This window comes from Lactuca serriola, chromosome 5, assembly GCF_051521515.1.
Source record: "Lactuca serriola cultivar US96UC23 chromosome 5, Lser_US96UC23_V15, whole genome shotgun sequence".
Taxonomy (NCBI): Eukaryota; Viridiplantae; Streptophyta; class Magnoliopsida; order Asterales; family Asteraceae; genus Lactuca; species Lactuca serriola.
The window spans coordinates 70,095,774-70,113,203 of NC_136412.1; the positions used below are offsets into that span (position 1 = coordinate 70,095,774).

A 17,430-nucleotide genomic window follows, 5' to 3' on the forward strand; every position below is an offset into this window, starting at 1 on the left:
GAGGACTCGGCGAGTTGTTCATTCAACTCGGCGAGTCAGATGAAGATAGACTAGCTGTTGGTATCAAAGAGGAACTCGTCGAGTCAATGTCAAACTCGACGAGTAGTAGCGAGCAAAAATGGGAAATAAGAGTAGGGACTCGGCGAGTTGGCGGCCCAACTCGACGAGTCGGGTCAACTGTAAGTTGACTTTGACCAAGAGGTTGACTTTGACCAGGTGTAAAACAGTCATTTTACCCTGAGGAATTTTACAAGTAACTGATCTAATGTTTTTGAGATTTGTAGCCGGCCAGTTCTGGAGCAGCAGTCAGCCACTTTCAGAGTTAGCATCTCAGCAGCCAGCACTACAAGGTGAGTTTCCTTCCAGTCGGAATAGGTCTACGGCCATAATGCCGGCCCGTTTAGCTTGCAGTTAGTTTGGGACTTCGGTCCGACGCAGTAGTTCAGGGTGTTTGATGTCTTTATGATTCAAGCATGTCTATGTGTTATGTGTTCCAGACTTCGGTCCGATGCAGTATACAGTATATGTGTTTATGCTAGTTGATATGTTTTGCTATGCTATGTGCAGTCAGTTCCAGACTTCGGTCTGATGCAGTTAGTTCCGGACTTCGGTCCAAGGCAGTCAATTCCGGACTTTGGTCCGATGCAGTCAGTTCCGGACTTCGGTCCAATGCAGCTAGTTCCGGACTTCGGTCCGATGCGGGGGACAAGGTCCCAGTCAGTTCCAGACTTTGGTCCAATGCAGTTTCCGGACTTCGGTCCGATGCACAGGGCAAGGCCCTGGTTAGTTTTCGGACTTCGGTCCGATGCAGTTCTGGACTCCGGTCCGATGCAGTAGGCAAGGCCCAATATGTGCTTTATATGTTATTGCATGGTATGTGGTAGTTTGGGGGAGCTCACTAAGCTTTGTGCTTACAGTTTCAGTTTTGGTTTCAGGTACTTCTGCTAGTAAGGGGAAGAGCTTGGGATAATGGCATGGCACACACCACAACTTCAGTCTAGCCTGGGAATTTACTCTAATATTTTGATATGATTGATACAGTCTTTGTTTGAATACTGTTACTATGACTTTGAGTTACTCGTTCCATGGTTATATTATATATGACATTTGATGTTGTGATTTTTAGTAATATTAAAAGAAAAATTTTTGGGTCGTATTTTGGGTTGTTACAAGTTGGTATCAGAGTTTTGGTTTGAGGGATTCGGATACACTTTCGGGTCTGTCAGAACTCAAACTAAGGACACGGTAAAAGATTTTCAAAAGAAAAACATTTTCGAATGGGATTTTTGAAAAAAAAAACTTAGAAAGAAAAAGGAGTTTTTGAAAACGAGAAATGGGTGAGGTGCATGCGATTAGCCGAGCTCAAGTAAGTACTCCCAAATTACCCATACAAGTTTATATTATGATTATCTGTTTCAGTTTCAGTAGAACAACACGCTAGTATAGGACTAAGGATCTAGGAGGATGCCTTATGTGCCTGCTTTATGTGTTTCAGCTTTATGAGGATTGCATGCTAGTATTGAATAGACAGCAGTAGGATAGCCTGTTTAGGTTATGTATGATAGTATGAGCTTAGCATTATATGCTAGTATAGTTTCTCGTATGCGGATAGAATTGCTTGAGTAGTTTCCTGTGTTCAAATGCTACTTGTTTTGTGCTTTGTGGGACTCCGAGTAATGGGAGTTAGCCATTAGGTGAATATGTCACATGCATGTGATCAGGGTTGAATAATCTCAGAGTGTTGGATTTGGCCCTAGTGCGCAGCTCTCGTTTGATTCTAACCGTTGTAGGGACGAGTCTTTTACTCGAAGGATTATCCGAGCCTCGTCACATGTGATGGTATTCAGGTGATGACTAATTGGCATTACAAAGAGATCTTCAGCGGTTGAGGACTGGATTTAGTAGTCAGAGATTTCCCTAGGGCAAGCCTAGGATGAGAATAGCAGAGATCAGTAGCAGTAGTAGTCGCTTGGTGGAGTCAAGGCAGTTCTTGAGGAAGGTACGGATAGATGTGGAAGGTAGTAGAGGCCCATACTACTGGAAGCAGAGGATCCGTACCTGAATCGAGGAAGGCTGAGATGAGACCGGAAAACCTGTAATAGTAGTGATCCTTCGAGATATATCAGTGTTTCTGACGTTTGCTATGATGTGTTTCAGAATGGTGGTTTTGCGACCTAGGCCAGCAGTCGGCAGTTCTGGAGCTGACGAGAGATCAGGATCAGGCTCGGGGGCCGAGCACGTGGATCATCAGACTAGGGAGTTCTTCAACTCAGAGGTGACCCATATCATTCTTGAGCAGACTCCCATGATCTTTGGTTCGATCAAGCAGGGTATACTAGAGTTGATGGAGGAGAAGCTGGGCACATTTCGTGCTGAGGTGGCGGCCATGTTGGAGTCGCGCACACCTACTTTCAGGGAGTTCCGAGCATGTTGAGATCCAGATTATCATGGGGCGCGGGACCCCATAGTGAGTTCCATATGGTTGGCGAATGTGGCCAATGCATTCCGCACTAGCAGGTGTCCTGGGGAGGACAAGGTCAGATTGGCGTCCTGTCTCCTGAAGGACAGGGCATGGGATTGGTGGGAGGAGGTTGGACATGTCATTGGAGATGACATAGCTATGGATGCTATGACCTGGGTTGACTTTACTGCCAGGTTCAGAGCTGAGTTCGCATCGGTTATTGAGGTGCAACAGTTAGCCAGGGAGTTTCAGGACCTCACCCAGACTACAGAGACAGTGGTGGAGATTATTGCCAAGTTCAGGGAGAGGGCACTACTCGTTCCTCAGTACGCATCTGATAAGGAAATGAAGAAGGCTCGTTATCACGAGATGTTGCGGAGTGATATCTGCCAGTTTGTGAGCCGGTCCAGCTGTAAGATGCTGGATGACATGACTGCTAGGGCACGGGAAAGAGAGATTGACCTTGAGATGGAGAGGAAAAGGAAGCCGGAGGCAGCTTTGGGTACAGGGAGTTTGGGCAAAAAGCCCAAGGTTTCAGATCACAGGTCCAGGAGTCAGCAGAGCCACGGTCGGTGTGGCAAGTGTGGGAGATTGCACGATGGGGCGTGCAAGGCAAGGAGTGCCGGCTGCTACAGGTGCGGCCGGACTGGGCGTATGAGCAGAGATTGTACAGCGACTACTACCGCCACCGAGACATCCGATCTGATTTGCTTCCATTGCAATCAGAGGGGACATAAAAAGTCCCAGTGTCCGAGTTTAGCTGCAGCAGGGAAGGTGCCAGCACCTGCCCCTGCTACCTTGAGGATTACAGACGGCCGCCAGGGCCGAGTAGAGACGCCAGTGGCGAAGAGTAGGGCTTTTCAGCTAACAGCAGAGGAGGCGCGAGCAACTCCTGATGCGGTGACGGGTACGTCTTTTTCCTTTATCTCTGCATTTATTATTGATTGTTTCTTATGATTATATGTTTTGTATAGGGTCGTTCCTAGTGAACGGCATTTCAGCCACAATATTGTTTGATTCGGGGGCTACCCGATCATTCATTTTGCTTGCGCTTAGAAAGAGGTTTAGCAGAGCTCCAGGGTAGCTGGATTGTCCACTTGAGGTCGAGATCGCAGATGACAGGGCCGTTAGGGTTGCGAGAGTACACAGAGGATGTTCTCTTCATTTATTTGATGAGCAGTTTTTGGTGGACTTGGTCCCTATTCCCCTATGAGGGAATAAGGTCATAGTAGGCATGGATTAGCTGAGCCCAATGGGGCGATAATTGATTGTAAGCTATAGTTAGTGAGGATTCGCACTCCCAGTGGGGGAGAGTTAGTGATTCAGGGCGAGAGGCCACATCGCGGACCAGTTCTTTGTTCAGCAGTGATAGCAAGGCGCTACTTCCAGCAGGGTTGCGCCGATTACATTTCCTATGTATTAGATGCCCGGAGAAGGGAAAGACGACAGTTGACGATGTCCCGGTAGTGCGGGACTACCCGGATGTATTTCCAGAGGATTTGCCGGGAATACCTCCGGAGAGGCAGGTTGAGTTAAGGATTGACTTGATTCCTGGTGCGGCTCTGATATCCAAGGCACCATATCGGTTAACTCCCCCAGAGATGCAGGAGTTGTCGATGTAGCTGCAAGAGTTGTTGGACAAGGGTTTTATCAGGCCAAGCAGTTCTCCCTGGGGAGCACCGATTCTGTTCGTGAAGAAGGACGGGTCGCACCGTATGTGTATAGAACCGTTACCCACTCCTGAGCATAGATGACTTGTTTGATCAGATTCAGGGAGCATCTTGGTTCTCCAAGATTGATTTTCACTTCGGGTATAATCAGATGCGGGTTAGGGATGAGGATGTGCAGAAGACTGCTTTCAGGACCCGCTATGGTCATTATGAGTTCGTGGTGATGCCGTTTGGACTCACCAATGCTCCAGCCGCGTTCATGGACCTCATGAACCGCGTATGCAGGCTGATGCTGGATCGGTCTATGATAGTATTCATAGATGACATCTTGTTTTATTCCAAGACTCAGGAGCAGCATGTGGAGCACCTGAGGGAGGTGCTAGAGACCTTGAGGAGGGAGAGACTTTTCGTGAAGTTCTCCAAGTGCGAGTTCTGGTTGCGCGAGGTGTAGTTCCTTGGGCACCTCGTTAACCGGAAGGGTATACTGGTAGATCTGGCTAATATAGAGGTCGTGATGCAGTGGGAGGTCTCGAGGTCTCCATCTGAGATTCGGAGCTTCCTAGGTTTGGCGGGGTACTACAGGAGATTCATCTAGGATTTCTCCAAGATAGTTGTACCGCTCACCCGACTGACTAAGAAGTCGGTGGTGTTTCGTTGGGGGACTGAGCAGCAGGTAGCATTTGAGACCCTCAGGCAGAGATTGTGCGAGGCACCGATTCTTACCCTGCCAGCGGGAGTAGAGGATTTCATATTCTTCTGTGATGCTTCGATCACCGGTTTGGGAGCAGTGTTGATGCAGCGAGGCCATGTGATGGCTTACGCCTCTAGACAGTTGAAGCCTTACGATGCTAACTATCCGACGTATGATTTGGAATTGGGGGCAGTGGTGTTCGCCCTCAAGATTTGGAGACACTACCTCTATGGGGTCCGTTGTACCATCTACACGGATCACAAGAGTCTGAGGTACCTCATGGATTAGCCGAATCTTAACATGAGGCAGCGACGGTGGTTAGATGTGGTGAAGGATTACGACTATGAGATCCTTTATCACTCGGGGAAGGCGAACGTAGTGGTTGAAGCCCTGAGCCATAATACGGCAGCGGCCCCGATCAGGGAGATATGTCTGAGGATGACAATGATTACTCCATTGTTGGAGCAGATCAGAGAGGCACATGTCGAGGGCCTCAAGAAAGAAAGGAAGAAGTGTGAGAGGATCGTGGGCTGAGTGGCTTCCTTTGAATATGACAGTCGAGGATTGTTGACCCTTCATGGGAGAGTTTGGGTTACGTGGGGCGGTGTGCAGCAAGTGTTGATGGACGAGGCCCATAAGTCTCGATTTTCCATCCACCCACGGGCGACGAAGATGTATAGGGATCTTCGAACCGATTATTGGTGGCCTTCCATGAAGCGGGATGTCGCCTGGTATGTGGAGAGGTGCTTGACCTACAGGAAGGTCAAGGCAGAGCACCAAAGGCCCCACGGCAAGGTGCAGCCGTTAGACATTCCTGTGTGGAAATGGGAGGATATCACCATGGATTTCATCACTAAGCTTCCCATGACCGCACGTAGAGTGGATTCGATTTGGGTTATTGTGGATCGGTTGATGATGAGTGCTCACTTTATACTGATCCAGGAGAGCATATCGGCTGAGAAACTAGCCGATATTTATGTTAGATAGGTTGTGGCACGACATGGAGTGCCTGTTTCGGGAGTGTCAGACCGAGACGTCCATTTTACTTCCAGATTCTGGAAGCGGTTTCACGACGAGATGGGCACTCGTCTCCATTTCAGCACCACCTTCCACCCTCAGACGGACAACCAGAGTGAGAGGACAATTCAGACTCTCGAGGACATGCTTCGAGCATGTGTCCTAGACTTCGGCGGCAGTTGGGACACATATCTTCCATTAGCGGAATTTTCATATAACAACAGTTACCATGCGAGTATTGACCACCCTCCTTTCGAGATGCTCCATGGGAGGAAGTGCAGGACCCCTATTTGTTGGGGCGAGGTCGGTCAGTGAGTCATTGGGAGCATCGAAGTGGTGCTCAAGACTACGGAGTTGATCCAGCAGATCCGTAGCAGACTACAGACTGCGCAGAGTCGACAGAAGAGTTACGCCGACAGGAGGCGTTCAGACTTGGAGTTTCAGGTGAGCGATATGGTTCCCCTGAAGGTGTCACCCTGGAAGGGTGTTATCAGGTTCCGAAAGAGGGGAAAGCGGAGCCCCAGGTTCACCGGTCCTTTTAGGGTTTTGGCATGGGTGGGTCGGGTCGCTTATCGGTTGGATCTTCCGGAAGAGGTTAGCCAGATCCACAAAACTTTCCATGTTTCTCAGTTGAGGAAGTGTTTGGTGGACGAGGCAGCAGTTGTACCCTTGGAGGACATTCAGGTTGATAGCATCCTGAATTATATGGAGAGACCGGTTGCGATTTTAGACGGGAAGATAAAGACCTTGAGGAACAAGGTGGTTCAGTTGGTGAAGGTGTAGTGGCAGCACCGAAGGGGTTCAGAGTGGATGTGGGAGTCCGAAGGGGAGATGAGGGAGCATTACCCAGAGTTGTTTCCAGATTCAGCAGAAGCAGACTTCGAGGACGAACTCTGAGACAAGTGGGGGAGAGTTGTAACGCCCCATTTCTGGTATGTTATTTAATACGTATTTTTTAAGTTTTTAAGAGGAACTCGACGAGTCAGTAGCCCGACTCGTCGAGTAGAAATGAGATGAGCATGCGTTTGGAGCCGGCTACTCGATGAGTCCATATGCTGGGACTCGGCGAGTTCGCCAATCTGGATGAAACCCTAAATCTAAGGGTTTGCACCCTATTTAAACAACTTTATGCACCTCTTTCAGCCTCCCTCACCCACAGAGAGTTCTATACTAAAACCCTAGTCGTTCCTTGTCATTTTTGGTGTGTTTTCTCATCTTGTGAATTTGTTGGTGCATTTGAAGTGGGAAGAAGAGAAGAAGAGAGGAGGGATCAAGGGAGAGCGAAGTAGATCCGACCTTCCAGTTGCATTTCCGTCTTCCTTGAGGTATCAAGCTCAAACCTTTGTTCTTCTTCCATTAGGTCTCTTAATTAGCTTGTTTTTGCCATTCTTGGCTTGGTAGAGGTATAAAGGACATTTGGAGATGGTTAGCCATCGAATCCACCCATGTCTGAGCTATAGGAGCTTAGATCTACTGCCTTTGTGGGACTATCTTTGCATGGAAGCCCTAGATCTACACTTTTAGTGCATTTGGAGCCTTTGAACCCTTATTGATGCATGTATACACGTAAAGTTGGAAACTTTACGTGTGAAACCAACCTAAGGAATCCAGATCTACAAGTTGAATGCACTGGAATCGATCAAAATCGACTGAATAGTGGTTGCATGCGAGCGACTCGGCGAGTTGTTCTTCAGACTCGGCGAGTCGAGTCGTGAGTCCCTAATTTTTCCCTTTTTGAGTTGTTCTGAGTGGAACCAGTGAGTTAGGGGTGGACTCAGTGAGTCGGAGGTCAGACTCAGCAATGGAGAGACACGACGAGTCAATGCCCTGACTCGGCGAGTCCATGGCAATCTTCTTGCCTCAAGAACAGACTTGAAAAGTTGTTCCTACAACTCGGCGAGTCATAGGCCAGAGTATCTTATGATGAAGGAGGACTCGACGAGTTGTTCATACAACTCGACGAGTCAGATAAAGATAGGCTAGCTGTTGGTATCAAAGAGGAAGTCGCCGAGTTAATGCCAAACTCGACGAGTAGTAGCGAGCAGGAATGGGAAATAAGAGTGGGGACTCGGCGAGTTGGTGGCCCAACTCGACGAGTCGGGTCAACTGTAAGTTGACTTTGACCAGGGGTAAAATAGTCATTTTACCCTGAGGGCATTTACAAGTAACTGATCTAGTGTTTTTGGGATTTGTAGCCGGTCAGTTCCAGAGTAGCAGTCAGCCACTTTCAGAGTTAGCATCTCAGCAGCCAGCACTAAGAGGTGAGTTTCCTTCCAGTAGGAACGGGTCTACGGCCACAATGCCGGCCCATTTAGCTTGTAATTAGTTCCGGTCTTCGGTCCGATGCAGTAGTTCAGGGTGTTTGATGTCTTTATGATTCAAGCATGTCTATGTGTTAGGTGTTCTGGACTTCGGTCCGATGCAGTATGTAGTATATGTGCTTATGCTAGTTGATATGTTATGTTATGCTATGTTCAGTCAGTTCCAGACTTCGGTCCGATGCAGTTAGTTCTGGACTTTGGTCCGATGCAGTCAGTTCTAGATTTCGGTCCGATGCAGCTAGTTCCGGACATCGGTCTGATGCAGGGGACAAAGTCCCAGTCAGTTCCGGACTTCGGTTTGATGCAGTTTCCGGACTTCAGTCCAATGCAGAGGGCATGGCCCTGGTCAGTTTCCGGACTTTGTCCGATGCAGTTCCGGACTCCAGTCTGATGCAGCGGGCAAGGCCCAATATGTGCTTTATATGTTATTGCATGGTATGTGGTAGTTTGGGGGACCTGACTAAGCTTTGTGCTTACAGTTTCAGTTTTGGTTTTAGGTACTTCTGTTAGTAAGGGGAAGAGCTCGAGATGATGGCATGGCGCACACCATGGCTTTAGTCTAGCCTGGGAATTTACTCAGATATTTTGATATGATTGATACAGTCTTTGTTTGAATACTGTTACTATGACTTTGAGTTACTCGTTCCATGGTTTTAATATATATGACGTTTGATGTTGTGATTTTTAGTAGTATTAAAACAAAAATTTTTGGTTCGTATTTTGGGTTGTTACAGTACTTGTGGAAAACAATAACTTACATGCGAAAGACTCTCTCAATCCTAACCAGAAATTCGCATATGAAGAGATAATGAGTCACGTGGAAGAAAACATTTCAGGTGTGTTCTTCATAGATGGTCCTGGTGGAATTAGAAAGACGTTTCTGTATAGAGCTTTATTAGCAAATACTCGTGCCCGTGGTCTCATTGCACTTGTGACAACTACGTCAGGTGTTGCGGCTAATAACATGCCACGAGGGAGAACAACCTACTCGCGGTTTAAAATTCCTATTAATCTTGAAAATAACTCGATGTGCAAAATAAATAAACAACGTGGGGCATCTCATCTACTTCGAGAGGCAAAGGTAATTATATGGGATAAAGCATCAATGTCTAAGAGGAAAGTAGTGGAGGCAGTTGATCGAACAATGCAAGACATCACAGGTGAGAAACTCCCATTAAGTGGAAATATAATGATTATGGGAGGTGACTTTAGACAGGTGCTGCCAGTTATAAAGCATGGCACGCGAGCACAAATTGTAGACTCTAGCTTACGAATGTCACCTCTTTGACCATCGATTAAAAGGCTTCGGTTAACTATCAACATGGGAGTAGTAACTGACCCATGGTTTTCAGATTTTTTATTACGGGTTGGTGATGGAAATGAGGAAATTGTGGACGAGAACTTTATTTGCATACCTGATGACATGGCTATTAAATACACTAATAAAGCTAACTCAGTGGATGCTCTTATTGATGCAATCTTTCTTTCTCTGCAATCCAACGAAGCTGATTCAGAATTTATCATTTCTAGGGCGATATTGACAACTAAAAATGAAAGTGTTGATGAGATAAATGACCAAATGATCGAGCGGTTTTCAGGAGAGAAAAAAGTTTACTACAGTTTTGATGAAGCGGAAGATGATAGTAATAACTTATATCTGACGGAGTTCTTGAACTCACTGAATGTTAGTGGTCTTTCCCCTCATTATATTCGGTTAAAAATTGGTTGCCCAATAATCTATTACGAAATATCGATCCATCAAATGGATTATGTAATGGGACCAGATTGAAATGTAGAGCTTTCCAGCAAAATGTCATTGATGTAGAAATAATTGTTGGTCAACATTCTGGAAAAATAGTGTTTTTGCCAAGAATTCCTCTATGTCCGTCTGATGATGAGATGCTCCCATTCAAATTGAAGAGAAAGCAATTTCCAGTTTGCCTTAGTTTCTCGATGACGATCAATAAAGCTCAAGGACAAACAATTTCAAACATGGGAGTTTATCTACCAGACTCGATATTCTCACATGAACAACTTTATGTGGCCTTATCCAGAGGAATATCACGTGTTAATACAAAGGTATTAGTAAAGCCAGAAAAAACTTTCGATCATGATGCAATCTACACATCAAACGTAGTGTACAAAGAAGTCTTATGTGATTAATAAGGTAAAATTAAGAAGTCATTATTTTACAATTGTTACAATATGTAATCCTGTATAATAATTTGATGTTTATTGCAAAAGATGTCATTATATTATGCATTGACTTTTATCTATTGATGATATAAAAGAACAAACATGCATGATTGTAGATTGATATTTATAACAACGTAACATGTAAATTTATTTATCAACGTTTTATTGAAGAAATAAAAGAATTATCAATATTTTGTAGCTTGTCTAATACTTAACTGTTTTTATGGTTTGATCAAATTTCCGCAAAGAAACTATTCAACGAAATAAGTTAATTACCGCTCGGAAACTATTTGTCGCCACCACTTTGCGCGGGTACACCACTAGTGTGTGTGTGTGTGTGTGTGTGTGTGTGTGTGTGTGTGTGTATATATATATATATATATATATATATATATATATATATATATATATATATATATATATATATATATATATATATAATAACATATTGACATTAGTTAACATTATTTGTTGTAATTGGATCAGCAAAAATAAATAGGGGTCTTGATAAGATGACAAGAGAATGTAAATGAAAAAAAAAATTGTCTCTAGGTTCTCGACTATCTTTATTAAAGTTGGAGAATTTAATTAAGAATTTAAGTTATTTATGAATTCGTGGACATTGTTTCATAAAAATACAGCTATGTATTTATCATTTGAACTTAAAAGCGGATTATTAATAATACACGACTTTTGATCAAATAAAAAACAATGACGTTTGAATTATATTTAATAAAAAACGTAAAGTTATGATGTGCAACCCCCCCTAACGTTACAACCACAACCATGATGTTACTCCCAACATGTACTATAGTCTATAACAATATGCTACTTGAAATCGGTAATAATGACAGATAACATGAATTGCATTAAAGGTAAACACTACGAAAATAAACATGCAACATTATGTTATTATAAAGATGGTCAATCGTCTATGATAAAATGAAATTAAATGGGAATAAAGAAATAAAATAATAGATTACATATGCAAGAGTTAGTCAAACATCTAATTTGTTATAACTACATTTAAATGAAGACAAAATTAGTATTTTATTTTATTTAACAAAGATATACCACTGGATGGATTTTGTATGTAATTTATTTTGTCTGAGTTATATTTAACTCTCATCAAACAGATATTTATTTATCACTTTTAATATTTCTTTTATAGAACAAAATTGTAAATCTAACAAAATATCGTGAAAATTTTAAACTTTAGTAATGAAAAAAATAAATATTTTACGAAAATAACAAAAAATAAATTAATTAAAATTTGAAAGTTCTTTTAATAACATTGTGGCATGGACTATTCCCACACAAAAAATGTGTGGCTTCGGCTTTTTGTTGAAAGTTAGGATATCGACGGTTTTATTTATTTTTGATAGTTTTTCTTTAAAAAATTTCAAAAAAATCCAACATACGAATTTTTATATTAAAAATAGAGAAATTAAATTGATTCCTACTTTTTATGCCTACAAATGTTTCTACTCAATAAAATGATCAATAAAATGATAACAAGTGTTATTATTCTATATTTTTTTAACTAACTCATTAAGGCTATATTAAAAATATATTTTTTAACTCATAAAAAATAGAAATCAATTTAACTTCTCTTGTCATAATTTTAGTAGGTAGAAATAATTGTAGAAACAAAAGGTAAAACGTAATTTAATTTCTCTTAAAAATAAGACATTGTGTTGTTATTTTTAGCATTTAAACCCGTGACATTAGTACCACTCAATTTTGTCTGGTATCAGGTAACATTCATAAAGTCCTCGTGGCCTTAAATTACTTTTGGCTGATATGAGATGTAAATAATAACGATGAGGATGTGTTTCCATCCATTCTTTGCAATTTGAACTCGAAATTAGGGTTGTAAATTTGGATACGATTCGTGATACGATACAAACCGGAATAGAAGATAAATGGTTTTGGGTTGATTTTTTCAAAACCGCAGAACTACAACCGCCCAACTTGTTTATCATAAGTTAATATTCCGTTTTGCAAATAATTTTGCAGGCTTACTTATAAACCTGTTTATTTTAATAGATTAAAAAAATATTGAATAAAATATTCATGTTCTCGTAGGCTCACACTCATTGGGTCTCAATTTCTTACGGTGATTCAAACTTCAATTCAACATTTACTCATAAAGCATTCAAGCTATCAACGATTCAATAGACAACAGCTCAATGACTAGAGACCATCGAACATACACACAATACACACACCTGTCCTCACAGGACCCATGATCCCAAATCTAACCCACGAATCCATATAATTAAAGGGGTTACACGTGTGGTGGCCGCGTTAGGGTTGAAAAAAACGACAACATATTTACGTAGGTTGTATTCGTGTTGAGTTTTCTAACCCATCAACCCACGATTTACCAACCCGGGCACGTCACGATTGTCAATCCTAGTAGAAATCTTGCAACAAATATGTCACACCCCAAAACCAAGAACGGCAGAAACGTTCTGGGGCGGAGGACGTCATGCATAGTATCACAACAATGAAAAGTAGTAAACAAGCAACAACATCATCCATTACATTAATAATAGAATTATTATACAAGTATGTTCTATCAAATTTTGATAAACACTAAAGCATAAATCAAAATGAAAGATGAGTCTTGAACAAGCTCCATCTTCCTTTCTCCTTGCATCGGTACCTGTCTATGATGACCTGAGGATACAAGTAATTTTGAAAGCGAGTATCAGCTTTGAAGCTGGTGAGATCATAAGTATTTAGTGTCTTAATTTGTATGTAAGAATTTGTAAGTAAGAATTTGTATGTAAGAATTTGTATATGAACTGTAAGTATGAAAATGTTTGTAAAACAACTGTAAATGTTTGAAAAAAAACCCTAGGAATCCCTATGATTCCTACTATTATAACTGGGAGTCTTATACCAAGACTTAACTGATTCTCTATGTAGTCTTCTACCAAGACTTAACTGTTCCATATATTCGTCTCTTGTAAAAGTGTGTCATTTTTCCCAAGTGTAACTATCATTATCAAAATATAGTTTTTACATTTATAGTTTAAGTGAAAAGATCACTAAATATATGCATAGGGAAAATTAATGTAGTACTAAAACGTAGCGCTATTAGAACTACTGCTGTACTAATTACCTTAAACCGGATTTATATTAAGGCATTATGCGATAAATTGCACCATACTATCGACTGGTAACAACGACATATGAATGGTCGTAATAACGGAATGATGTTTGGCACCCGCAGACCTGCAGGTCCGGCTGTAGCTAGCAGCAAGGTGTAGGATAGTCAATCCAGTATAGATCTATACGCAAACTCACGCTCTCCCTCCAAGAGACTCTGGCTACAACTCGGGTCATGACATTTAAGTCATGCTCCGATTTAAATCACAATAATTAACGTATTCTTGTATATGTAATGTAATGAACTGTTCTAGCTGTAATGTACGTGCTCTCTACCTAGCAATGATAGTATTGTAATCATTCTAGTATAGTTGTATATGTTCTCTTCCTAGTATAGTCGTATATGTAATGTACTGTAATGTTCTAGAAAGTATTGACTCATGAATGAACTGACTCATTGTATGATATCGCGTTCTAGTTATTGTTCTAGTATCTTCCTAAACTACCCATATGGTAGTTTACTAGTAATCTAACCGGTACGTATGAACATCGATGTATACCCTTGCTACCCAAGGGTATGGGATGAAGTGGAAGGACCTTTTATGACTATATCTGTACACATGATATATAACTAATATTTAAATGACCTTCGGACGAGTACCCGATATCCCACCAGACCACATCTCAAGCGCGAAAAGGAAATAGGGTGGATAGCCTTCCTAAGTCTTTTAAACATTTCTTATATAACTATACATATAGAGACATGCAATTTATAATATAAAAGCATAAATAAGTTTTGTAAAACATTTGAAACATAATTATTATTTTAAGAAAAGATCGACTTGATGTCAACCTATAAAACAATTTGAAGGCATGGGTTTGATAAAACAGTTTAGTATAAAGAAACATTTGTTTGAAACACAATTGTAAATAAGTTTGAAATGTGATATACAGAGTACAATATACAGTGTAATAAGGAGTTTAAAACATATTAAATGTTTATAAAAATCATTTGAAGGAAACTGTTTGGTAAAACGGCTAATGAGTAGCCAAATCATTTGAATGCTGTATATTAATCACATGTGATTGATGTAATAACTAGCATAATGCTACTTATTAATCACATGTGATTGATATAATAAGTAACATGATTCTACTTGTATCCCCCCATAAAACATTTAAAAATAGTTTAAAACATTATTTAAGGGGTATGAACTCACCTGCAGTAAGTGACGGGAATTGAACGGACTGTTATCGTAAGGAAGGATCGGGCAAGTGCTCGGTGTCAAGTGAAGACTTTAGACACACACAATGATCCTAATTACATATGAAGAAATATGTATATAAATAATTAGTGATTAAAAACACTAATTATACAAGTATAAACATTTAAACGCGAGGAAAACACTTTTGGTCAAGTGCTAGGAGGCTAATGGGTTGAAACAAAGGAGTGCAATACCTCAAATGGGAGTTTAAGGTCTAATGACCATGTTCTTTGGAGTTTACGGCCTAGGGGAGTAAGCTCCTGGCCGTAAACTCTCAACCAAGTCCCTAAATGGTGTCTACCAATTATACAACTCATGTGGTGAATTGTTTCAAGGCTATAACAAGTGTTTGGGTGCCATATTAACTCCGTTAGGGAGTTTACGGCCCAGAGACCATATTCCCTTGGAGTTTACGGCCGTAAACTCCCTTGGGAGGATTTTTATGGTGTTTTCAAGTCTCAAACATTTCTAGGTAATGATCTATTTTGGGTTCTAGGCATAAGGAAGGAGTTAGGGTGTCATTTGACCCCTTTATAGGTGTTTACGTCCCAAGAACTACTCTTGACCGTAAACTCCTCAATACTTGTGATTCCTTATGTTTTCTAGGCTGTAAACACTTTAGGGTACATGTCTAAAATCAAGTCTAAGCCTTAGGTAGTGTTTGTGGCATCAAAACACCCCTAACTAGAGTTTTCGGCCCATGTACCAATTGGCCATGTGTTTGCGGTCGTGAACACCCCTAGGTGTTGGTATTTTGAGTGTTTTGGGTATTAGACACATCAAGGTAATGTGCTAGGCTAGTCTCTTGGCTAAATGAAGGCATTTAGGGCATTTTGGGCACTTAACATGGAGTTCACGGCCCAAGAAGTTCCTTGGCCGTGAACTCACTTTCCTCATTGTTTTGAAATGATTTCGGTGTCCTAAACATGAAATGAAGGCTTCTAGTTCGAGTTCTAAAGCTTTGAGGGTCATTGGAACCCTTTAGGACCTTAAAATGGAGTTTACTCCCCAAGTGTTCTTGGGCGGTAAACTCCCAAATCTTGGGTTATTAATCCGATTTCGATGTTTTCTAGTCGTATACACACTAGCATACAAGTCTAAGGTAGTTACAAGTCACGGGGAAAGGACTAGGTAGCATTTAAGCCACTTTTTGGAGTTTACTCCCCAAGAACGTTCTTGGGCGGTGAACTCCCGAATCTTGCAGATTTGCTATGTAATTGGCGTTTCTAAACACAATCTAAGCTATATAAAATAACTAGATCGAAGTACTCACAATTTGGGATAAAAACCCGAAGATCCGTGAAAGAGAATTTTGTCTTTTCTCTAATTGGAATTCAACTAATGAACCAATTTGGTTCAGAATTGTATTTATAGTCCTGACATATTTTTGGCAGAAAATATTTTTATTCCTGGAACGAATTCTAATGTCCTAGAGTATTGGAATAACATCGTTGCACAAAACCATAGTGCATCCACTCTCCTAATATCTCCTTAAGTGTAAAATCCTGAAAACTGCCAAACGAATGATCGAGTCGTGAGGAGGAACTTCCTAATCGATTGGTTCTAGCGCACCTAGTGAAATCGGGTTCTCGGTTGGCATTCCAACGAACCTTCACTAACTGGCGACGGCGTTGCTTCGTCTGCTTGACTTCTCGGTCGAGGGTCACCATGGTTCTAATACGAAGGCAAGGATCTCGACGAGTGGACTTACAAGAGTCCTAATGGAAAGGTATGGTTCCACGATCGAGACGTGAAGAGTAGGATGTATGTTACTGAGTTCGCAGAGTAGGTCTAGTTTGTGCGAGACACAGGACCGATTCTGATGAGAATCTCGGAGGTCCTAACTATATTGGATTTAGCTTTCCACGCGATACGAAGCGTATTAAGCCATTCCCAGAGTGAGTTAACCTAAAGAGCTTGGTTACTCACTTGGAATTCCAAAGGTTCCTCTTCTTGCTTAACTTCCCAGTCAAGGGCCACCCCTTGCTAGGTCAAAGTTGTACGAGTTTCTGTAATTTGCGAGGAGTTCTGAATGAACTAAGTCGGTAGGTCGGTAAGACCTAGAATTTGGCGAATGACTGTCGGCGTCTCTGGTGTCGAAAAATGCTCATCGGCTTTGACAAATTGAAAGAGTACTCAAAATTTCCCACATTACTAACAGTGTGTCATAGAAATTTGACTCTTCAATTTCAAAACTCGTGCCTAGAGAACTTCGCCAAAGTTCCTCTGTAGGAAATGTTTCCATGGGTTTCCTTCTTACTACGAGGGTAGATAAGTAAGTAATTACATGGAGAAATGACGAATTGATCCAAGTAAGAAAGACGTAACCCTATTCATTTAACTCATGAAAACTATGGGCGTATTGGTCCTATCCGAAGGGTATCACTACGGACTCGAAGTGTCCGCATCGAGTTCAGGAGATAGTCTTCCGGACATCTTTCCCTAACACTCGAACTGGTGATATTCGGATCTCAGTTCCACTCCTGGAAGTAGTTTCTTTCCTTGCGTTTGCTCAACTGTTTCGTCTACGCAAGGCAGAGATAACGATTTCTAATGAAAATCTTGACGGAGTCCCCGATAACCGAGGTACATACTATGCGATCCGTCGATCTCTGGGAGAATATGACCGGGGTTCTCTAGGGTGAGAAACCTAGTCTTCTAATTCTATTTCTGTGTAGTTCGCTAAGTT

The 17,430-nt window shown here is 41.7% G+C and overlaps 2 protein-coding genes across 2 annotated transcripts; both read left to right on the forward strand.

The window, feature by feature from the left end:
- Window positions 1–8,785: 8,785 nt before the first annotated feature.
- LOC145049579 (uncharacterized) lies at window positions 8,786–9,448 on the forward strand. Its single transcript, XM_078997965.1, has 2 exons — window positions 8,786–8,810; window positions 8,895–9,448. The coding sequence occupies exons 1-2, from the start codon at window positions 8,786–8,788 to the stop codon at window positions 9,446–9,448; spliced, it is 579 nt and encodes a 192-aa protein (XP_078854091.1).
- Window positions 9,449–9,481: 33 nt separating this feature from the next.
- LOC145049580 (uncharacterized) lies at window positions 9,482–9,949 on the forward strand. Its single transcript, XM_078997966.1, has one exon. The coding sequence runs from the start codon at window positions 9,482–9,484 to the stop codon at window positions 9,947–9,949; it is 468 nt and encodes a 155-aa protein (XP_078854092.1).
- Window positions 9,950–17,430: the final 7,481 nt, after the last annotated feature.

What these genes read in the sequence shown, in the direction of transcription:
- LOC145049579 (XM_078997965.1), top strand. Translation starts at nt 8,786, where the DNA reads ATGACTTTGAGTTACTCGTTCCATG. An exon ending in TTTGAGTTACTCGTTCCATG is followed by an intron (nt 8,811 to 8,894) that starts GTTTTAATATAT and finishes GGGTTGTTACAG; the next exon opens with TACTTGTGGAAAACAATAAC.
- LOC145049580 (XM_078997966.1), top strand. Translation starts at nt 9,482, where the DNA reads ATGGGAGTAGTAACTGACCCATGGTTTTCAGATTTTTTATTACGGGTT.